This window comes from Glandiceps talaboti, chromosome 16, assembly GCF_964340395.1.
Source record: "Glandiceps talaboti chromosome 16, keGlaTala1.1, whole genome shotgun sequence".
Classification (NCBI taxonomy): domain Eukaryota; kingdom Metazoa; phylum Hemichordata; class Enteropneusta; family Spengelidae; genus Glandiceps; species Glandiceps talaboti.
The window spans coordinates 8,099,825-8,124,472 of record NC_135564.1 but is presented as its reverse complement, the minus strand read 5'-3'; the positions used below and the strand labels follow the sequence as shown (position 1 = coordinate 8,124,472).

Below are 24,648 nucleotides of genomic sequence, written 5' to 3'. Positions count from 1 at the left end.
GCCTGAAATTTAAAAAATACCCAATAATCATGATAATTAGATTGGGAAAGACGAGAATAATCTATTAAAATATATATGTATGTATGTATGTGTGTGTGTGTGTGTACGTGTATGTGTGTCACTGTACATTATTGTTTATCATTTACATTAGAGTGGTACAAGGTGAGTTTATAAACGGTTTCACTAATTGTGGCAATACTTATAAAATACACACTTATTCAAGTATACTGTTTATGTCGATACATACGTCTATAACATCGCGATTTGTGTTCTGGCATTGTTAGAACTGATTTACATAGTAGGAAGTTCCTTTACTATTTTTGATACGTATAATAAATTGCGTCATCGGATCGTTGATAAGTTATATCCCCGTGCCAGGGTTGAGTTCAGTTAATTGCAAGTGATGGCTAAGTATGCATCAGTAAGTAGAATACTGTGAATACCTTTTAATATATTGAAGAAGAAAAATGCACATCCCAAAACATATAAACTCATCTTGTGTCCCTTTAACATATTAGAATTCGCATTCGCAATAACTATCTATTATGCCATAAATTCGTATATTATGTCATAAATTCATAATGTAATATAAATGTTGTTTTATTCTACAGATATTGTTTCACAGTTATTGTTTATAACTGGTCTACAGACGGAGAAGGTGGCAACAGCAGTCATTTCCAACAGTTCTGGATATATCGTAACTTCGTTCATATTCCAAATTTTCATATTAGGAACACTGCCCAGTATATCAAGCCTTGTCGGTACATTATTGATATCCGTCTCGACTGCTGTGCTAACGATGCAGAAAACACAGAAAACAGAGAAGACAGAATAAATATATTTGATCAATATTTTGTTCTCAGGGATGGTTTTTATGTTTTAATACATCATGTTCTTCATTTTCCAATTAAAATTCGTCATCAGCGATATGGCAAAACTGAAATTGTTTCAGGCACTTGATTTAATGCTTATAGACGCACTGAACGTCACCCACGGGGGGCTATTACATCGGGTTCTATCCATTCTTCTATGAGTCCGCCCATATCTTGACCTTGACCTCCACTCTCAAGGTCAAATATAGACGCACTGAGCGTCACCCACAGGGGGCTATTACATCGGACTCTATCCATTCTTCTATGAGTCCGCCCATACCTTGACCTTGCCCTCCATTCTCAAGGTCAAATAGCAAATTCCATCATCACAATAACTATCTAGAAACACATTCAAATGTTTGCACCTATATTTTTAGAAGTAAGCTTGTAAGCTTGACACTACAGCTTGACTTTGACCTTCATCTTCAAGGTTATATATAGACGTTGGTCTGTCTCCGAGCTACAAGTTACAACGTCTACGATTTGGAGATTTTATATCATGTTTACGCATATTTTTTTTTTAATTGTGCTCCGGTGACACCTGACTTTAAAAAGGGTTTGGCATTTTCTTAAACAAAGTAATATAACAGAAAAAAGCGTAAGATTTGTATTGCTGAAGTGCATACTGTAGTAAATTGTATCGCTATAAGAACACCGTGACACCATAGGATCATATGGCAAAGATCTCCAGGTAATGATCAATTTTTTATATATCTCGCTACAAAATACTAGTTATTACTTTACTTGAATTAGCTTGCACCGAAATGGAGAGCTCATTTGCCTGCATACACATCAATAATTCTCGGGCAAAATCAAATGTAATTAACTGTATGACAATTTAGTGTCATTATGTCGTTCTTATTCTATCGTGAATAATACTGAAAAGAGTCACGCACCAGTGGAAATTGAAAACGAGGTAAACACGGCACTATTTAGAAATGGATACATTGATCAAATCATTCTGAAAATAGCACCAATGGCGTTGTAGCACAACTGTAGAGTTTTGGGCAATGATTGATGGTGTAATTCTCAAAGAGATTAATTGTTAGTACATTATTCTGTCTTGGCAAGTTCATTCATACTAATCCCAACTTTGCACATATACCATCGGCTGTTGCTGTGGGTGTGTTCATGGTTGCTATGTACATTTGTGTTTATATTTGAATGCTAGACTCATTATTATCATCTTAGCAAAGAGCTTTTGCCTGTTGCTCTGGTCTCAGCCGTTAGGCATGCATGTTGTATATTTTCTAGTTATCCAAACGTTTATCAGCACCTGTTATCATCTATGCGATATACAATATCGACCATTTTACTGTTGCTATGGGTGTTGTCTTACTTGGTAGATGAATCTATGTGTTCATATTTTGAATGTTCACCCACGTGCATACCCATCCCTGTTTTGATATTTGTAATACAAACTAAAATGTTACCTTTACTATGGGCGTGGTCTTCTTGCTAGGCAAGTGTTCATTTTTAAAAATAATGTCAATCCACTAGCATGCCCACCCCTGTTATCTTTGCAAACAAACAAACAAACAAACAAAAACACACGCACGCACGCACGCAAACAAACACTGGCACACAGACACAGACACAGACACAGACACACACTTTACAATGCCTATAATACTACTGGACCTAAATTCAATTGTGCTAAAAGCCTAAAACCCATATTATGATGCAAAGGGAGACAAGGAGTGATTCTTATCAAACGCCTTGTCTCCTTTCGTCTAGATGATAATTTTCAACCATTGCCCCAGGGGATCATTCAAATTTCTGAAAGAGATCAAATCATGATACATTTTTATCATTTATAGCAAGAGCTTGAACCACAATCTCGGTCATAATATTGGTTTATAAGCACACAACTGAACTTAGGTCCAGTATGGCGTCTTTCAATAGTTAGGAGAGATTTTAAGAACTAGAAATTTTCAGGCAAATTTGTCTCCGAGGCACATTGTACATTTTTAACAACAGATATACACAATACACAATATACACAATAGATGCATTATCGAAATAACAAATTTATGGCAACACACAAAGCCGTGAACAAAATGTGTATAGAAGAACTCCGTACGTCATAGCAGTGGTTAGGTAAGTATCGTTTACTGGTAGCCGCTAGTAAAACATATAAGCCGAAAGTACAGCTGCACGCGTACGAAAATGTGATTTTTTGTTCAAAATGTTGAAAGTGTGATGGGGTGGGGGGGTCACATTTGTGAATATTATAAGCACTTTGACATTTGGAGACATAAATAAACTCCATATACAAATAGTTCAGTTGATTTCGCATACATATGAACTAATAGAAATATCCCTTGGTGCCTGTGAGTTCTAATATTGTACAATTTCATGTGATTTTTTGTTCAAAATGTTGGAAATTTTAATGGGGTGGGGGGTCACATTTGTGAATATTATGAGCACTTTGACATTTGGAGACATAAATAAACTCCATATTTGAATAGTTCAGTTGATTTCACATACATATGAACTAATAGAAATATCCCTTGGTGCCTGTGAGTTCCAATATTATACAATTTCACGTGAATTTTGTTCAAAATGTTGAAATTTTGATTGGGTGGGGGTCACATTTTTACTGGCATTTTCAAGTTAGCACACAATGATTTTTGTTGTATAATTATGAAGGGGCATTGGTACGTTATACATATTTGCAAAGATAAACAAGCTCATTTAAATTTTTGTCAAAATTCAACAAAATTTCATAAGATATTTCTGTCGAAAATGTCAAAATTCAGATGGGGTATGGGGTTACAATTTTAATATTAGAATTTAAACGGACGCGGCGACCCCCTATTTGTCATTGATAAATAGCTGGAATAATACATTGTACACATACAGCGTATAAAAAAAATCTATCACGGACTTTTATCTTTTGTGCAGTTTTCTTGGGTTTTTCTTAAAAAATAATAAAGCAGGTGGGGATAAAATAACATAATATTTTATGAAATAATGAAAAGAAATTACAAAACAAATATGTCTAGACATACTATACATTGCACACAAAAATGTAAGTTCATTAAGTGCTCCGGGGATAATCTTTAACTATCAAAAATTGTGATGTAGTTAATAGTTGTAAATCTACTTATTTTGACTCAAAAAAATATGTGTAGATACAAGAAACGGTAATTATCTTGAAAACAAAGGTGGTGACATAGTATTTTTTTGCATTTATTACATATTCAAATATCAATGTTTATCAATTATTATTATTATTATTATTATAAAGTATATATTATTATTATAAAAAAAAATCTATCGACTTTTTTTTAATTTGACACCCCCCCCCCTTAAGTTTATACTAGTACAATGCTCAACTATTCTAGCCCTTGCCCCAAAAGAATTTCGAATAGCGCTCCTAGTGGCCAAACTATGAAATATTTTATCTATCTAATAATCAGAATATGGGCTACGACATGTAATTTTGCATTAAACCCAATCTTATTAAAGTCAGATGTAGTGGGTGGCTGTTCATTTACTGTTAGCATTACCTTAATTTTTTTTTTTTGCTTCAATATTGTCTTCTGTATGACATGTTCATCATGTTTTGGTCTTGGTCACAGCTCCTAGGAAAGAAGCGCTCACTCTCGGCACAACAAATTGAAAACAAACAAACAAATAAATGGAGGAAATAGAAGTTGATAAAAACAGTGAGCTACATTCACCACACCAGAGCTTTAATCGGCTTGTAGTGGACCACAATAACCAAAACATGTATGGAGAATTTTCACGAAGATGAGCAGCTGTCACGTTCATTTCCATCATCTAAGCAATGCCATTTAACTTACTACTATAGGGAATGTTTCCATGACCTTTACATTTGAAAGAGTAACCTGTATGTCGTTACAGCAGAGTAGGACAGAATTTAATTATGTCCCGCTTTAATAAACACACTTTAAACGTCAAGTTCAATCAATGTCGTAGACTATTGAACTTCCGAAAATTGTGTAATGATTCAGATTAAAACTGCACTCGCTGACATATGAAACTGACTGAAAGATTCATGCATCACGTGGCATGCATGCATGCATGCATGCATACGTACATATCATTTCCGTACGTATTTTGACAATAGATATGTAAAGTATATACTATATACACTATAATAAGTACTTACAATAACCTGTTGGTATAGAGTTCAGACCTTCAGATTCCAATTTAAATATTGTTTTAAACTATTAATGGAAGCTATCGATCATTTAAAAAACATTACAACTTGTGATCTGAACTGTACGCCAACATGCACTTCTTCTAAGAAATTATAAGAATACATATATATAGTTATTCTATTCTCTGTAGGCAATGCGCACTGGGGAAGTGGTGTCTGACAGAGTGAGAGAGAGAGAGAGAGAGAGAGAGAGAGAGAGAGAGAGAGAGAGAGAGAGAGAGAGAGAGACTATTACTAATATTGCATCGAGCACTATATATATATATATATATATATATATATATATATATATATATATATATATATATATATAACCTACTTATAAGTAACCTACTTTCTATCATATATCAATCTAAAAAATTCTATAATCCCCATCAAATCAAAAGAGTACATACAACTGTAATCTTTGACATGATTGTCATTCTCCAGACTAGCTTTACAATATATCAGCTTTTATATTGCAATATCAATTTGAATTCAATGTGATGTTGCTGTGCACCATGCTGTAACCGTACATTTGTTGATTGATGTCAGTGAACTAGGTGAACCACATATCAATTAATGTTGATGACATTTGTACTGATGTCTTGAACACTGGATATATCCTATTCCTGTCATCGTAAATGTCAGCATTGCATTGTCTACATTAGCCATGTTGATGTGAGACACAGTTTTGGCTTTCAAAAGAAAAGATTATCTCAAAACTACATACACACGTGTGTGTACACACACGCACGCACGCACGCGCACGAGAGAGAGAGAGAGAGAGAGAGAGAGAGAGAGAGAGAGAGAGAGAGAGAGAGAGAGAGAGAGAGAGAGAGAGAGAGAGAGAGAGAGAGAGGGGGGGGGGAAGGGACGGATGAAAAAATGATGACATTGTTGTTAATGTTTATTTGAATATATTTGTTTCATACATCTTCTTTGTAAATATCTAAGCTTAATGACCGCGATGTGTCGAATTCGTAGACGGTGGATATTGTTGAAGGAAGGGTCCAATATAATTATACATATCACGCTTTGCTCGTTCACATTCGTCACTGAACCGTTTACTCACTAGGTCTAAATCCAACATTTACATTTATGCAACATATGACGTGATTGTGTAGGCCTGAGAGACTGCAAGGCTGGTCCTCAATGTACGTTGGTAGTATCATAGTGGTCTGAGGTAGTATTATATAAACTATGAAACGTTGAGATCTTTATTTACGCTTTGTAATAATGACATTATAAATTGTGCTTTTGAGTATAAAACTGTACACGGATAAAAAATAAATACAAGGTGAAATAAATTAATGTTCTTGCATCGAAAATGTTTGTTTGTTTGTTTTTGTGTGTGTGTGTGTGTGTGTTTGTTTGTTTGTTTGTTTGTTTGTTTTTGGAAGTCACAGACACTGACAGCTCAGCTTGTTTTAATTTTGAAACAGTACGGAAAAAGTTTTGATATTTGTCTGTAAAATTTTTCCGGTTTCTAGAATTTTTTTCTTCAAATTTTCCCGTAATTTTTTTTCCGCAATGGGGTATTTGATTGTACATACTATGGCAGAAGAGGATAACTCGATGAAAAGTGTTCAGATATTTCATGAATCTTCTTAAACTACAAGATGAGACCATGACCATATGATTAAGATATTTACGTGTATTTGCTTTGTGTTAAATTTTCAATGAAAAATCTGCTGTTTATGATGATAATTCCTCCAACGTTTTACCATGTTTACGTATAGTAAAACTGTTGCGCAGAATTGTGCCAAGGACGATTGACCTCACAGTGTGACCTCTTTCGCTGTTGAAGGCGCCACCAAGTGTCGGGTTTACACCATTCCCATGATGCTTTGCGTCAAAATGGCGGATGCGTTGGGCTGTGAGAAGTAATATCTACGTTGTATTTTCATACATTTGCACTTGAGTGCTCAATGATCTTGACTTTGAGGTGAAAGAAAGGTTTGTAATAACCTTGATATATTCAAGAACCACTTTAGGTGTGTGCTGCATGAGCGGATTGCGCATATGCATCGAAGTGTGTCAGCGATGCGATGATCTTTTCATGTTAGTAAATAATGCTCACGCTTTTTCTGGGAAACTCAACGTATGTATACGTCCATGGCAGTTACGCTGTCGTGATCTGTACAACGGTACTACAGAACGATAGCTATTCATCGAATTTGCGCATTGTGCAGGAAAGTCATTTGTGTAGTAGACAGCGCTCGCGTCACCTATAATGAGTTGAGCACAGGGTTCAATCAAACTATTTCAAATCGTGAATAAAGGAGGCTAAAGGTTGGCGGAAACAATACCACAGTCTGGACTATTGACTCTCACTTTCCCTTCTCCGACTGGTCAGTGTTCTGCCTTGGTTTATACTCACGCACTCTCCACTACAACATTTCAAAAGAGCTAGTATTTGTATGGTACAGTGTGAATAATGTATAAACATTGGAGAAACAGAAAGATCAGAAATTTAACCAAAAGAAATGTTAAAATGAAATATTTGATTGACATAGAGAAGTAGGCTTTGTCTGTTTTAATGAACTGCCTAGCCTGTGGGTGTTAAACTGAAAGTAAATGCATACAAACTACCTGTTGCATTGACAAGACAGGAATGAACTGTGCATGGAGATATACTGTAGGAGACCTACCTCCATGAACACAGTAAACATAGTTGGGGTAACGCAATCATTTTTAATGTCAGTCACTAACAAAAGAAGCTGAAATAAGATGTTAGTGTCTGTACTGCTTGTTTGTGTCTACAAATCATCAGGTGCCCCATTCTTGAGTATTTCTTTGATTGTGAATGTTTACCGAAGACTTAGGACATTATGATAACATTGACTACTTGGCTATTAAACTTGAATTGTAAAGATGTGAATGGGAAAGTGCTGTATAAAAATCTAGCATGAGATGTAATATTGTTTTGTGTTGTGTGGTATTTTCAAATTTGCCATACTTGTGGCAGAAAGTTAGTAGATATCAAAATAAAAGTGTTTCCATAAGAATTCAAAGTTACAGGCATAATAACAAGAACAGTGTGCAGTTTTGTACTGAAAATTTCACCTGTTGCATTTGATTTTAAAAGATCAGGAAAGAGTAATACAGTATTGCAGATACTACGATATAGTCGCTGTTGGTTTCATTGATGAAAAAATAATGTTTTGGTAGGAAAATCAAGCTAGTTCACGCTTGTGTCTTTGAATTGAAAAACTTGAATTTTTATCAAGCAAAATTTTTAGTCAAGAAAGTATAGTTGTAGAGGAATCAACCTCAGTATGATTAATGATTTCTTTGAAAGTTGCCATTTATGAATGAGGAGTGGGTTTTCATTTTGGATTTGGTATTCTTCCTACTTGAGATATCGACGTGAAACAACACTGACCAAGTTCTTGTTTGTAACTCAATAAATTGCAAAAAATACTGTGTATAATCTGTTTTTTATTGTATGTACAACAACAAACTTTACACGTTTCTTCTTCTTTTCTTTTTTTTGCAATGTATTGAGTTTCAAACATAGACTTTGTCAATGTTATTTCACATTGATTTTTTCAAGTAGACAGCCATCATAAAATGGCCGACTCAAGTAGACTTACAATGCTGTAATGTATCACCATACTATTGAGCTTATTACCTTGTTGTTTATATCACCGAAAGTGGCATTTCTGCATGGTGACACAAGTTTGAAGACAAGTGTCAGTATGTGGAAAGGACATGAACTGTAATGTGAACAAAGAGAGGTTTATTTATGTATGTTTGTTTATGTTCAGAATCGCCATATCTTGTTTAATCAGAAAGGCATTTTCTGAATATCTTGACGTTTGATGTTTCATGTCAGAAGTGATAGTTTGTGTTTTAACGTCATCAAGACTGATTGATCTGCGCATAAGTATATGATAATCATTAGTATATTATCGTTTTGTTTCACAGCGCCGTGCCTAGAGTGTTTAAACTGAAGATGGTCGTTGTGAAGTAAATTACTTTACACTTGCACCTTACAATGGATCCCCTTGACAGGTCTAACATTACTGGTCCTTCCAAATCACAACTATCAAGGCCACTCAAAATGCCACATCAACAGAGCCAGGAGAGACAGCTGTATTCACAGACAACACCGTCTCCACAGCCGTTCTCGCCGCAGGGACACATGACGCCATCACCCCAACCGGTTTTATCGCCGCAGCCATCAACGCCAACCAGTCCTGACCCTGTACATGACCTGCCTGAAGAATTACTACAGGCAGGCTGGAGAAAGTTTTGGAGTAAACGGGAAAGGAGACCCTACTACTTCAATAAGAACTCTAATCAATCGTTATGGGATATGCCACCATTGAACAGTCCTCAAGTACTGAGAGTAAGTTACATAATCAGTAGATGTACAGATAATCGACATGTTTTCCTTTTTTTGATAACTAAACTATACATATCTTAGAAAATTCAGAACCGTTCTTTGAGATCTTTGATATAATGTTCAATAGTTAAAGTGACCATATGGATGAGGATTTCGTAGTTATTTTATATTTTTAAGTTCTAAAACAATTTGATCATGACTTCCTACTTGAAAAATCAATGTGAAACAACATAGACCAAGTCTGAGTTTGTAACTCAATACATTTGCAAAAAGCTTTAAAACAAATTTAAAGAGTTTGTTGTTGTATGTACAATAACAAATTTTTTGAGTTACAAACAAGGACTTGGAATATGTTGTTCACATTGAGTTTTCAAGTAGGAAGTCATGATAAAATAGATTTATAAATGGAAAATCCAAAATAAATACCCAATCCTCATCCATATGCTAAAGCCACTTTAACCAGATTGCAGATTATCAATGTGTACAGCTTTATTTTCATTTAAAACAATGAGATGCACCTTCAGCAAGTTCATATGGCAGTACAGTTGATAGTCATTCTCGCAAACCAGAGCTATTATTTTCTTCCTCTACACTTCAAAATAAAAGTAGGGACTGACTCGTTAAGAAAGGTACCGTAAAATGGTTGAGGTGTGCGACGATGTGGATACTCTGGTCATTCTACAATCTTTACGTTTTAAAAGAGCGCTGCTTAATAATAGTTATAATCAGATTTACATGTAAACTGATATTAGTGTACGTGTGACATTACAAGCTCAAATTGATATGACACAGATTCTAAATTGTAATAAATTATTCTAGTCAGTACAGTATAGTATAGTTTAAAGGCCCATTTTCAGATTCGGATTAAAGTCTGGGTATCAAAGCAGATTGTTTGGCCCAAATATGGAAACAGTTGGTCCAGAACAAAAGAATAATCTCAATAAGATAACACTAATGCGATTACCCGGGATTGAAACATAGCCCTTTAAGAGGTTAAGACACTTGTCACTCTTTCATCCATTTATTTTTTCAATTATCCTTTCTTTCTTTATTTTTGATGTGTAGATGTTATGTCCGCCAAACTGATTTGCCTAATTTAGGATAAATAAACTTATTGAATTGAACTGAAAGATAGTTTTTGACACTGCAGTTTTACAGGCTATTTCTGTTTATCAAATTCTTCAAGTTCTCACACTGCCAGACAATCACAGCTCTGGATTCATTTCGGTGACACTCAGCCTCACAGCATTTGGAATTGCACTAAATTTGTTAACATATTTCTCATGGCAGTACATTGTACATGTATGTGAGCAACACTGGAGAGGTTGTAGTTCAAAGATTACATAAATGTTTTCATATTTGCAGTTGTGTGAAACTGACGGAAAAACAATTTTCAGAATCAGATAATATTACCATAATGTATTCAGTAAGTGTAATGTGGTGACTCCATTTATTGGAAAGATGAAAGAATGTATAGTTTTGGCCACTAGGGGTGCTGTTTAGCAGCTGCTACATTGTACTACTTGACCGGAAGTGAGGTCCAGTATACATGAGATGAGGACTCACTGTAGTGTGCTGCTGTGACTATTAACATGTATTCCATAACAAAAGTCTCTGGTAATATGATTAGTCAATTCATTTTGTTCTGTATTTTGCAATTTTCAATGATTGTAAATTTGTAGGACTCATGTTTCTTTTATATGCATTGTGTTGATTATTGCATGCCATGCCTTGCCATTGGCATTCACAGCTATAACTAAAATGTTTCTGTAATTGAGGTCGACTTCTCACAAAACACCATATTATTTAGACTGTAAGATACGTCGTGTTGTTCAGCCCTATCAGGGTTCTTAACCACGACTGTACTAACCTACCCATTTTCCCCACATTAGCAACCAGACTGGGCTGCAGTCAATCCTGTGATCAAATATTGTTATGTTCTAGGTGTCAGACTGACCATGGTGTTAGCCTTTCAGTGCTGATTTATAAGCCCAGCCACCTAATCCTATGTCAATCATAAACATAAGGTTTCGGCCAAAGTCTGGTATTTCATCAAGTACAAACAATTTACAAGTATCACCATAACAACAGTCATTCATAACATCAGAAGCAGAAACTATTCTGTCTATTTGATTTTTAATCTATATGTCTTTAATGACCCCTGTTTGAATTTCTAATCACAAGTTCAAGGAGTGGCCTAAATCCTGTGGTCTAGCAGGCATAGGCCCATAGAATAGCACAGACGATGACTGCTAGCTGAGTATGGCACGAGTATCGGAATCTTAGAGACTACATATTATTGTGATCAGAAAGACAAAAGATAATCTAGTCACTAGGAGGCATTGTTTGAAAGCAGTTTTTTTGACCAAAAGTGAAGGCTATGATAATGTGTGCAGATATATGTATGTACATGCATGGAAGTATAATAACTCCATGGTACATGTACGAAAATGTATGTAAACAACTCAAAATCAAAAGCCACCAGAGTGGTTGCTATGGTATTCAATTAGTATGTGAGTGTAAGTATCTAGTTTGGAAATTGTTCACATCAAAATGATCACACCACCATAGGTTTCTGACTTTGGTTAACAAAAATGTGATTGTTATTATTTTTTTTTGACAAACAGCAAAGTGACCCGCTCGGTATCAGCTCTGCAATAGTACCTGAAACGAGACCTAATAGAAATAGTACAGATGGTGCTAGACCAGTACAAGCTGCAGTTATTGGTGAAAAGAGGAAAAGTATGGATGATCAGTCTATGGGTCCTCCTTCTAAAAGACAACAACAAGTTCAACAAAATCCTGCAAATATGCCAGGATTAAAAAGGTTAGTGAACTAAAATGACAGTTTTAAATATATGTTTATACTATTCTGGCAATCCAGGTCTCAGTTTACGAACATAGACACAAACTAAAACTATTGCTACATGTGATGTGGTAGATTACACTAGTAGGTGATAGTGGTTCCTCTGTTGTGCAAACCTAATCACTTTGTGATCAAGTTAGTGTAAATATTGGAAGTCCTCAAAAAAGTGTACTACAGGATCACTGAAGACATCAGAAATGCCTCCCTACTGAAACCAACATCTGTTCAATAGCTATAGCTAAAATGATGTAGGCTTGGTGTTTCAGTCATGGGACATTACAGCTAAAATGATGTAGGCTTGGTGTTTCACTCATGGGACATTACAGCTAAAATGATGTAGGCTTGGTGTTTCAGTCATGGGACATTATGTTTTTTGACACAGAGCTAGACATATTTCAACTCTGGACAAACAATATCAGTGACACAATAAACACAGCAGGATCCTTTGCCCAATCACATTGAACATAAGCATTGCTATTCTTTCACACTACAGTAAAATCAGGCTGCTAATGAAAACATTACACATGGACTGGATGATTTCAATAGCTGCAATTGTTTATTATCTAACTGATAATCAACATTTCAACTTGACTACTTCTACATCCCCACTATGCACAACACCTATGTAATTGTTTCTTTTTGCATTAGAAGTTGTCTGAGGGTGTGTATTAAAATGTTATGTCACACACCAAGCCTACATCATTTTAGCTGTAATATCATGTTGCAACAATTGCTTTCGTTTGTGTCTATCTTAGTCAGCCGAAAGCCTGTTTTCTGCTGTCCTTTGTGTATTAACATGCATATGTGTGCAGTACACAAAATCAAAATTAACAAACATACATATGGTGACATTATGCAAACCTTTACCATGAGAGTGGCAATGTCTGTAACTGGTTCCATTTTCGTAAAGTCAGTGTAAAGAATATGAATAAATAACACACTAAGACATATCTGGAAGCCAATATGAGTCAACACAAGTAGGGTAGAGTTTGTTCAGTGTACACAAAGTGGCTTAGAAACCACGAGTGACTTAGAAAAGTAATTCCAGTTAAGTGCATAGAAATGCATGTATATGTATGTTATCTATTTATGACCTTTAACAAAACACTGGTGTGCTTATCTATGACTTATAAATGTATATTCATTTATGCTAATTTGATATTTTCAGCCAGGTTTGGAGTGCACATATTAATTTATGCTAATTTGATATTTTCAGCCCATATTTGGAGTGCACATATTGATTTATGCTAATTTGATATTTTCGGCCCATATTTGGAGATTATGTTATTCATTTATGCTAATTTGATATTTTCAGCCCATATTGGGATTTTACTTTAAATAATAATACATGGATTATGGAGAGGAAACCCATCAATGTATTACCACCACATCCAGACATTGAGATGGAAAGAGCTCTCCTCACAGCTAGACTACGCACTACTTACCAAGACATGTGTCATGGACGAGAAAGTAAGTGTACAGTTCAAATGAATTCGGTTCAGGGGTTGTCGGTGGCCAAGTGGTTAAACCACTTGCCTCTTACCACTGCGGTCGGGGTTCGAACCCCATTCAGGGTTCAATTAAATTTTCCACGCTGTAAGTAGGAAGAATGTCGTTCAGTTTGACTCTACCGAACAACACAGGTTTTCCTCGGGTACTCCGGTTTCCTCCTGCATTAACACTGAACCCATGAGAATTCTTCACCCCACAGATATTCATGTTGCTGAGGAGTCTTTTCACAATTCTTCACCCCCACAGATATCCATGCTCCTAAGGAGTCTTTTAACAGATGGTTACTTGAAAGGAAGGTGTGTGATAGGGGAAATGACCCACTGTTACCGAGCAACTGTCCAAAGGAGATTTCTCCATCCATGTATCGAGAAATAATCAATGACATCCCAGTCAAACTATTTCGTCCTAAATACGCAAATGATGCAAGAAAGCAGCTTTTCAGATACGTAGAGGCTGCCAAGAAAATGATCAATTCAAGGTAGGGAATTATGCTGTCTACCTTGCCATTATCAGAATATGTAGGAATATGTATACATACTAGTAGATCTTTTGGGTGTGTGTGTGTGTGTGTTGGGTGGGGGGGGGGGGGGGGTGTTCATGGGAAATGTGTGTATGTGGGCGGGGATTTTTTACAGAGTGAAGTTCTACACTGTCTAGTATAAATCATCTCTACCACTAGTACCAGTAGGTATCAGTTGCTAGATGGGTAAATTTAGTGGAGTAAAGAATGAAACAACTGTGACACACAACACTATATGTAAGCAGAATGGTCTGTAAATCTGTATGTTAACTTGACTTCATCAAACATGTTTTGAATAAGTTACATAAATAAAACTTAACCTCATAAAACTTTACCTCATCAAAAATGATTTGAATGAGTAAATTTTGTTTTTATCAGAAATGTTTCGCCAGAGAGTCGTAAGGTTGTCAAATGGAACGTTGAAGACACTTTCTCGTGGCTACGAAGTCAACAATCAGCTTCATTGGAGGAATGCAAGGTACATGTCAGCTTCTAGATTTAAATAGTTATTGTTTACATTATGTAATTTTTTTTAACACATGTCAATTTCAAAATGGCCATCTTTTGCAAATTGTCCAGATTGTCTCCAGATCATGGTACTACAGACTCAACCTCCAGCCTGAAAGTAATTATGTGAGGATGTCACGATAACGTCATCACATCTATTTACAAGCTCCAATAGCATTGAACTACCGCTGTCGTTGGTACGAATAGTATGTTGTGTTTAAAGAGATCCATTTTACTTCAACTCCCTGAAGAGCATGCAGTATACTGCAGCCTATGTACATGATAGTGCATGGAATCCATAATGCAATTTTGAATGTCAATGTAACTGGTATTATATAATAATTTACCTTTATCAGGAAAGGCTAACCCATCTGAAAACTCAGTGTGGACCTCATCTGACAGAGGCAGCCAAATCGTCAGTAGAAGCGATTTGTACAAAGATGTATCATTTATCGTGTGAATATGCCAAGAAAGTGAGTGATAAACACTGGGAGATTCTCAAAGAACACGGAATAACAGGTAAAAAAAAACCGTTAATATACTTGGATCAGTGTTATTGACTGCATCTTCTTTTACATGTCCGTACTTCAGACTGAAAAGTATAAATCGATAGGCTTCTGCCAAATCGTCACTTCTCAACTTTTCAAACAATGCTACGATGATGTGATAATATGAGTATTTACCTGCTGATTTTAGGACCTTGTTCTAAAAACTAGTTTATACCACAGAAGTACTGTATGTTTAGAAACAAACTTATTACAACACAATTGAGATTTCAAATCAGTGCTTGAACCAGAGAGAGATATCTAAGCAGCTGTGTTAAAATTTGTAAATTTAGAACAGCACTGTCGAGATTTTGTTGCTCTTCGCATCCTTTGCAAATTGAGAGGGGACGACGACACGAAAGCCATATTTGTCATAAAGAATTCAGAATACGAATTACTATGTTGAAATGTTGGTGGGAGGATTATGTCTTCGATGAAGACTTGTTGGGAAGAGCAGTAAAGTAGGTAAAATCTAGCTGAATTCCACACTTTTTTCTACCAGGTTTTCTCATCAAAAGTTTTGTAAGAGATATGAAAATATATGTGAGTTTTACCAAATATCCTCTTTCTGTTTCTTTGGTTGCCAAAATTTAAGCTAAAACACTGGGTTTTTTTGGTTTTTTTGTGGTTGTAGAGATTCCATACTTCCGAGACCCGGCTGTAAGGAAAGTACCATGTTATTCAATACAGTTAGCAGCACCGTCACCTAGGTTGCCGACAGTGGAATATACCATAGAAAATCAATATACAGTTTTGAAATGCAAAAATGAAACTTGCAAAGTCAATAGTTCACATTTTCAGAAACTGGTAAGTAAAATATGAAATGTTTCCAAGGTAACCAGCATATCTTACAGTGCCAGAATGGTGTTCTGTATGTGGGGTGCTAGCAGGACTTGACACCCTGCTAGCAATTGATAATTTGCGTCAGTGACGCTCTGCACATGTCTCTTTCATTTCATGCCAGTGTCCACATGGCTTGTGTGATTGATATAAGCCCTGTCCCCATGTAGAATTTTGAATTGATTTGAAATTGGTTGAATCAAATTTGGTTCATCGCGTCCTCACAATGCGCTGAATCGGTTTTGAACAGATTTAGTTGACTCGGTTCAAAACCACATCAGGGGATGGTTTTGTATCAGTTTATTGATAAAAATCCGTTGCTCAGTTTTCTCATGTGGACATAAACCGATTTTGAACCAATTTAATTGAATCAATTCAGGTGGAGACAGGGCTATAGTTACTGAGTGACAGATGCATACCTTTTGACAAAGAAATGTAAATATACATTAATTTAGAAAACTGTATATTAAAAGGCAGAGCTGGCCACCTGTGTGGTTGTCTTTAGCACCTGGACATCCTAATTTTGAATAATTAATCAATGTAACAGTACGAGTAACAAACAAACAAACCCTAGTCTGATCTGATTTTGTCCAAATACCATGTATAAATAGCAACTTTCTGTAACAACACACACATTCCCAAGACATTCATACATCCATACATACCAAATTTATTACCAAATGCCACCAGCTGCTCATTGTTGTCATGGATTTTCATAGAGGAAATGCTGTGTTGTTCACTGTACGCATTCAAGTTTGACAATAACCACCACAAAGTTAGGGGGTCTTTTGTACCCCAGTCTCGCCTATAAAAGGCATGTAATTACAATCTGTTCTTCATTTGGTATGTTTTAAATTGATATTAAAAATCTTAATGTGCTATTTTTAATTAATTCACTTGTTATTCCATTTCGTTGTAGGAGCATCTATACCGATTTCACTGTCGAGAAGACCCTAGATTTGATAATTTCCTGGGTAGAGTTTGGTGTTTGCTGAAAAGATATCAGGTAAAGAGTACAAGTACAGCTTATCAGAAAGTACTATTTTATGTTTTGAAAAAAGATCAGTATTTACAGAATCTAACAAATTTTAAAAGATGTGGTTTTTTTTATTTCAAAATAAAAATATTATTTCTACTCGTAGAATCACATTTTGGGGGGAATTCTTTGACTCTCTGAGTAGAAATTAAAAAACAACCAGGGTATAAATTCCATATTTTTTTTTGTTCAACTTGGCTTGTACATGGTATTGTCTCTCCAATCCATGCCATAGTATCCAAGCTAACAAAGGCAGTTGGTTGCAAGGAACAGTACCTATATAGTAACTGTTTTTGTTGATCATATTTCGTTTTCTTTCCTCCCCAGACAATGTTTGGTATCCGAGCCAATGAGGGCAGTGGCCTGCAAGGAGCACTCCCTATATCTGTCTTTGAAGCTTTACACAGACTTTTTGGCGTGACATTTGAATGTTTTGCATCGCCTTTAAATTGTTATTTTAGGCAATATTGTTCAGCATTTAACGATACAGATGGATACTTTGGTTCTAGAGGGTGAGTTACTATTTTGTCATTTACTCATCTTGAAACATTTTCGATTCATCAGCAAAGTAAAATCCAACACATGGAGGAACTATTGTTGTGAACACCAGACTGACACAGGGTTAGCAAATTTGTATCCTTGATACAGGGGTTGAAATAAAACATGCACTCGCCGAATGGAAACTAGAAAAATAAAACTTAAATCAAAGAGTACTCAGCCACAAAGTGACAAAGTGAATATTTTTTGCGACCTTCATATGTACCATCATGATTCATCTTTATGTTTATATATTTCAAAAATATCACTTTGAAAATTTCTGCAGGAACAGAAAAGTTGTTCTTGAATAGTGGCAGACGAAGCTGTCCATCACCATCCGCCTTGTGATCCTTAGTTGATAACCATGAGAATTTCTACTAATTGTCTCTTGGGATAAGCATTGGTTAAAATAATTTGCCCAAGGTTTTAAATCACTTGTCCGAAACAAGTACACATAGATATCATTTCACACCCGGTGAACTGTATTGAAGGTGGAAAAAATATGATATTTTTAAGTGTGAAATGTTATACACAAATCAAATTATGTTGTTGAATTGTGTTCCTCTCTCAGTAAGATTATTGTTTGTTTGTTTGTTTGTTTGTTTGTTTGTAGGCCCATCCTTGATTTCCATCCGGTCAGTGGTTCATTTGAAGCCAACCCACCATTTGGTGAAGAGTTAATGGAAGCTATGGTAGATCATTTTGAGGTTGGTATTTCTGGTGCTGTCATCTCATTACCAAATTTTTATCATCTATTTTACTAGGATTTACTGGGTAAAACCAATGTTCCAGTCCTTAGATAAACTCCTCTTCTAGCTACTTTATACCTGATCAACATCATATTATCTATTTTTACTAGGATTTACTGGGTAAAACCGATGATCCACTGTCATTCGTAGTGTTCATACCAGAATGGAGAGACCCCCCTACACCAGCTTTAACTAGGATGGAAGATAGCAGGTAAGGAGTATAGGGATACAACAAGTAAAAGTTACATCTTTATTTTGGTATGTTTAGATCATACGGCAAAGTTTGGAGAGAAGTGCTAGTGAAGAAATTTGATATATCCCCCAAAGTGCATTCTACATTAAGAAGCAATTTTGTGTCAGCAGGGCTTGATGTAATTTGGTATGTGCATAGATGACTGGTAACTGAAACTCTAGCGCGTTCGATTAGTTACTTGTCCTGCATTTGTATATTATGATTGTCGTAATTTTCGTCAGAAATCTACCAGGTGCTAGGCATGATGTAATATGTTTTGGTTATTGGAATACAACATAAGAATACTTAAGTTTGTAACAAAATTAACCACGGAAATGGAAACACAAAGTTTCGGACTGTCTCCCATCATACAATGCTGGATGGTATGTATGTAGACTGATGTAAATGTGTGATACTAATATACCAAATAATACATTGTGACCATTCATGACATATATTTGACCTCCCCCCAGGTACAAGAGAAAACAATGTGTTATACCTGCATTTGAACATGAATACAGAAGTGGAACACAACACACTTGTTCAAAGTAAGCTTTATTCTTAGACTTCACAGACTAGTAAGTGTCAAAGGTCAATGACTTGAACAGCATGCTACCAACAGAAATTGGCAAATCCACTGTAAAATGGGAAATGAATGTAGGATTGTGTTTGAGATAGTTCTAGGTCGTTACAACACATTCAACTAATTACCATATTTACTTAATTTTTGTTAGCATTACTGAACTACAATTCATTGTTGTGTGTGTGTCTATGTGTGTGTGTACGTGTGTGTCTGTGTCTGTGTCTATGTCTGTGTGTGTATGAATGTGTGTATGTATGTATGTATGTATGTATGTATGTATGTATGTATGTATAATATGTGATTGTATGTATGAATGTGTATGTATGCAATGTATGTGTGTGTATGTATGTATGGATGGATGGATGGATGTGTGTGTGTGTGTGTGTGTGTGCATGTATGTATGTATGTATGTATTGTATGTATGTATGTATGTATGTATGTATGTATGTATATGTGTGTGTGTATGTATGTATGTATGTATGTATGTATGTATGTATGTATGTATGTATGTATGTATGTATGTACTAGTATGTATGTATGTATGTATGTATGTATGTATATATGTGTGTATTACTATTTACAGTGTTATCTTGTATCTATTTACAGTACTGAGTTGTACTACAGAGCAGTACATGGAACGTTGGTATTCTTCCTACAAAACCAGGCTGGTTATGAAAAATGGGGACCAACAAAGGAAAAAGTTGAGGAGCTGCTTCATGCTTTCAGACCAATTGGCAATGAAGCTGCAACAACAGCAACGATGAAGCTTGACAACAAGACTAGCACAAACAGCAACAGCAGCAGTAACAGCAACACACGGCGTAACAGCACAGCAAGTAGTACTAGTAGTAGTAGCCACACCAGCAGGTAAATGTTGGCTGGGTTTCAAATCAAAATGGTACATGGCTATCCCCAATCAACTGGTTCCCAATGAACATTACATGTCCACATACAAGACATGGACTATTTTAATGAATGTTTTTGCAATATTATTCCTGAACCTGCCAATATTTTATCTCCCAGAAATCATTTCAATGTCAGCAGCTAGATTAGTACTTTCTGAAAATAGTTTCATTTTGTCAATTATTGCGGAGAATACATCATTTTTCATTAAACAGCGCCCTCAAGGAAACAAATAGCCCCCTCTAGTGTTGTACTTTTTCTCAAATAGGTTCCTCTAGTTAAGAAAGCTTACAGCCCTAAGTAATAGTATACTTTCTAAAGCGAGAAGAGAAGTTTTTAGAGTATGTCTTTTGTCATAAACATTGTTAAATATGTGAAGAAATGAAAATCTTAGTATTGTTTTCAACACCTTGTGGTTGAACACATTTTGACAGTAATGTTTGATTACATTTTTACTGTGCGATGTCACAGAAACTCTGCTGCATCACTTGCAATGAAAAGAACACTCCTCTCAATATCAACGTCATACCACTAGAGGGCGTTTTCTCCCAAATTAACACTGGGGGCGCTGTTCTTCAAAATAGCTATATGCATGCATGGCAGCTGCTAGTATTCAAGTGGTGGCATATTGTGAGTCACATACAGAGATTTATCAATCTTTTATAACAAATTTCTGTGTGCAGAATCAATTTGTTCAAAACTTTAAGCTGATTTTAAGAAAGGAAACAGTGTGACCTCTCTAATGTAGTTGTAGTTCAGAATGAAAGAATCTAGCCTACATAGTTATTAACATTGGTATCCAAGGGTTACCGTCATCACTGTAAATATATATAGTGGTTGTTTCACGTTTCTTTTTAAACAAATATGAAAAAAATGTAGCTTGACATTCCCATTTTGAAGAGAGATATTTAACATTTGTAATTACAGTATTCGTTGATGTGTAGGAAATGTCAATCCTGACTTTAAAAAAAAAGTGTATTTTAGCTGTATGTTGTAATTGCAATATAGCTCGTTGTCAGACACTGTCCATAGAATCATTAGAAGTCCGATGTATCTTGGGTATACCTTCGTAGTTGGTCCCACCCTATGAATTTAAAAACAACTTTGGTCACTGTACATGCAGATTGTGTGGTAATTTTTCCTTTGTAAGGGATGGGCGCAGGAGGTTAGGGGGATGGGTGGGGCAGTTTTGATTAACACAATCACGACAAGACTATAACACAGCGATTACGTCCATTGATATGTGTTATGCCTTCTCTGATATGACATATTTTTTTAATTAAAAACTGTTTCCTCTTACTGGAATTTCCATGATTTTTAACCCAGACAGGAATCTGACAATAGTATATATACAAACTCTGCTAATCATAAAATGAACCAGTACAAATAATAGCAGGATACATTCAAAGTATTTCAGCCATTGCTTGCCATTCCATAGACTGCATATTGTGGGGGTACGGATGGGGATTTGGCTTGGGGGGGGGGGGGGGGGGGGGGGGGGGAGGTGTTTCATATTTCACCTGAAACTTAGTAAATACCCAGTAGATGAAGTGAATCATTCAGTCCTCCTTGCCTAAAATTAGAAAGTGTAAAGCCCTGGTGGTAACATGCAATAAAACACTATTTTAAATGAAAGATCTACAACATTTGTATAGTTCAGTAGTGTTATCCTTAGACAGTAGCCCCATCTACACGGCACTAAAATTCCTACCTGAGTTAGGATTCAGGACAGTTTGAAGCCCATGTAGACGCAAACGTGTCCTGAAATCGTCCTGCAACCGTCCTGACTTTAACACACCTTTGAGAGGTTTCCTGAAACCCTCCTGACTTTGACACTATGTACTGTCAGGATGGAACGCGCGACATCTACGCCACAACCTTCCTATGTGTAGACACAAACCTATCCTACCTCAGGTAGGACTTTGGACTGCCTCAGGTAGGACGACCTACGTGTAAATGGGGCTATTGTTTCCAATGCTGTAACCACTCTCTACACCCACAACTGACTTATACTAACTACTGCAGCCATTCCATTGTGCAACGAATCTTGTTGCAACCAATCACATCGTAGTATCCAGTGTATTGACATTTATAGCGGGTATGAAAACACCTGCAATGAATGTTTATAAATTCTATTTCACTTGAGAGATTATATAACATCACAGGTTTTATAGCATGATGTGAGTGACCTCATTGTCATGACAACAGTAGATCCTACATATTTAGATTAGATGACAAGCTTTTAAGCATGACGCCACTGAGTAGCACACTTTTTTTCCTTTGATGTTTCAGCTCATGGCAGAAGTTATCCAGTCATTTTGAAACTTATGAGTTTGTACAGAAGTGGAAATATTGACAAATTATTCGGTCTTGTTTTCCTATGGTTAGTTAATGCAAAAATAGTACCTGTTGTCTAAGTAGCAACAGAGGCATGGTATACTGGTAATGTACCCCCCCCCCCCTCCCCCCCCCCCATACAAAGACATGTTGGTTCGTTCCCCTTACTGACAGCAGAGACATGCATGGCATCATGGTAGTGTACCCTCCCCTTCCCCTTGCTGACAGCAGAGACATGGCATCAGGGTAGTGTACCCTCCCCTCCCCCCCTTACCAAATGACAAGAATGACAATGATTTCGAAAAACAAAACCCATATATTCATTGAGTCCGTACTAAAGAATGAACTAGTCTATACTAGCAGCGTTTATAGTTATTTTATTGAATTTGTAATAAAACATAATATTTTGTAAGTTATTTGACTGTACTTGCCTAAATTCATTATATTTTATTCAAGTTTAAGTTTACAATAAAAAAAAATGTATTTCATAGACTTCATATATTGTTTTCGCACTTTGTTAATTATGCATATTTTTGTTACATTTCTGACCTGTTGACTCGAGGTTGAAATAGACACAAGGAGTATATGTAATACTGGGTTATGATTTGTTTAGAGTACAAAATGAATGGTTAATTTTAATGTAAAATTGGAATTGTGAAAATCTACCAAATAAATCGCATTTCTGAAATATAATGACACCAGGTCGTTATGAATTTGGCAATGAATAACAACACTTTCAAATTGAATAGATTGTGGCAGCCATATTGGATTGCGACAGCCATATTGGATTGTAGCCAATGGCTACCACAATCCAATATGGCTACCACAATCCACCATATTGGATGGTGGAAGCCATATTGGACGGTGGCAGCCATATTGGATTGTGATTTTGATATTTATTCATACAAACAATGAAGAGAAGTTCTCTTTCATTCTTCTTTTGCCCCACCCCTCCATCTCACACCCCAAAGCTAAGAATGTTAGTTTCTATTGTTATAAGGGGCAAGTAGTGACCTGGGCTTTATTAGTTACAGAGATACATCGTAGAATTGTTACATACATGTACTTTGTTTCCGAGCACAAGCTTTTATTTTTTCGTAGAAAACAATCTTAAGGTGAATTTTTGTCACAGATTTCAGTAACTAGTAATTTAGGCCACATACTCATCTCAGATTTATTTAAATATTGGGTTCATAAAGATGCGGCCATATTGGATTGTGGCAGCCATATTGGATTGTGATTTTGATATTTATTTGTTATTGATTGAAATACTGTGTAATTGTTTATGGTTAGGATTTGGGAGTTGACGAGAAAGAGTACTTTTTTTTGCTTAGAGTTTTTCTGACTTTGTAGAAATATCTTTCAGTTTTAGGTGATCGTGTCATTGGGACTTCATTAACATCCATCACTGAGTAGGGTAGGTCAAATAAGTTCAAAGCTTGAAATGAAGTAATTCATGATGATAAGAAAGTAATTTTATAGTACATAGTAGTCCTTAAATACTCCTAGTGTAGAACTTTGCGGCTCTGATAATAAAAAATTAACATTTTTAATTTAATTCATATTATAATTTAATCTTTTTCCAGGCAAGTTAATTCATCGTAGGACGAGTATCTTAAAGTAGATATATGTGCATGTTTATGACACAAATATTTGATGATATATTTTAAATATACTCTGGAGTTTTATTCACTTGAATTCTTTCACTTGATAAAAATGACTGTTTAAGTGTGTAAATGTATTTATTCAAAATGTGAGTCAAATGTTGTTGATTATGAAATTGACACTTCAAGATGTTGTTTTACAATACTTGCATTACGAAATTAACATGATTTTGTTTTTTGCAATAGTAACTGTTTGAAATTGACATGTTTTACAATACTTGCATTACGAAATTAACATGATTTTGTTTTTTGCAATAGAAACTGTTTGAAATTGACATGTTTTGCAATACGAAATTGACATGATTTTGTTTCGTGATAGTAAAATTATGAAATTCACATTTCCAGATGTTGTACAATAGTAGTAGTCTGTAAGGTATTCCGTGATGGGGCTCCCTCACACATCAGTTAACCCCTCTCATA

The 24,648-nt window shown here is 35.7% G+C and overlaps 1 protein-coding gene across 1 annotated transcript; it reads left to right on the top strand.

The window, feature by feature from the left end:
* Positions 1-6,898: 6,898 nt before the first annotated feature.
* LOC144447584 (mRNA (2'-O-methyladenosine-N(6)-)-methyltransferase-like) lies at positions 6,899-20,195 on the top strand. The gene is made up of 14 exons (XM_078137659.1): positions 6,899-7,002; positions 8,977-9,400; positions 12,025-12,224; positions 13,579-13,733; positions 14,022-14,253; positions 14,674-14,773; positions 15,159-15,321; positions 15,982-16,154; positions 17,107-17,193; positions 17,551-17,735; positions 18,374-18,467; positions 18,620-18,720; positions 19,215-19,289; positions 19,931-20,195. Exons 2-14 carry the CDS (start codon positions 9,047-9,049, stop codon positions 20,193-20,195), a joined length of 2,184 nt encoding a protein of 727 aa, XP_077993785.1. The 5' UTR covers positions 6,899-7,002; positions 8,977-9,046.
* The last annotated feature ends 4,453 nt before the right edge of the window (positions 20,196-24,648 follow it).

Coding starts and splice junctions, on each gene's coding strand:
- LOC144447584 (XM_078137659.1), top strand. CDS start 9,047: ATGGATCCCCTTGACAGGTCTAACATTACTGGTCCTTCCAAATCACAA. Junction 15,322..15,981: donor CAAAGAACACGGAATAACAG/GTAAAAAAAAAC, acceptor TTGTGGTTGTAG/AGATTCCATACTTCCGAGAC. Junction 17,194..17,550: donor GTTTGCTGAAAAGATATCAG/GTAAAGAGTACA, acceptor TTTCCTCCCCAG/ACAATGTTTGGTATCCGAGC.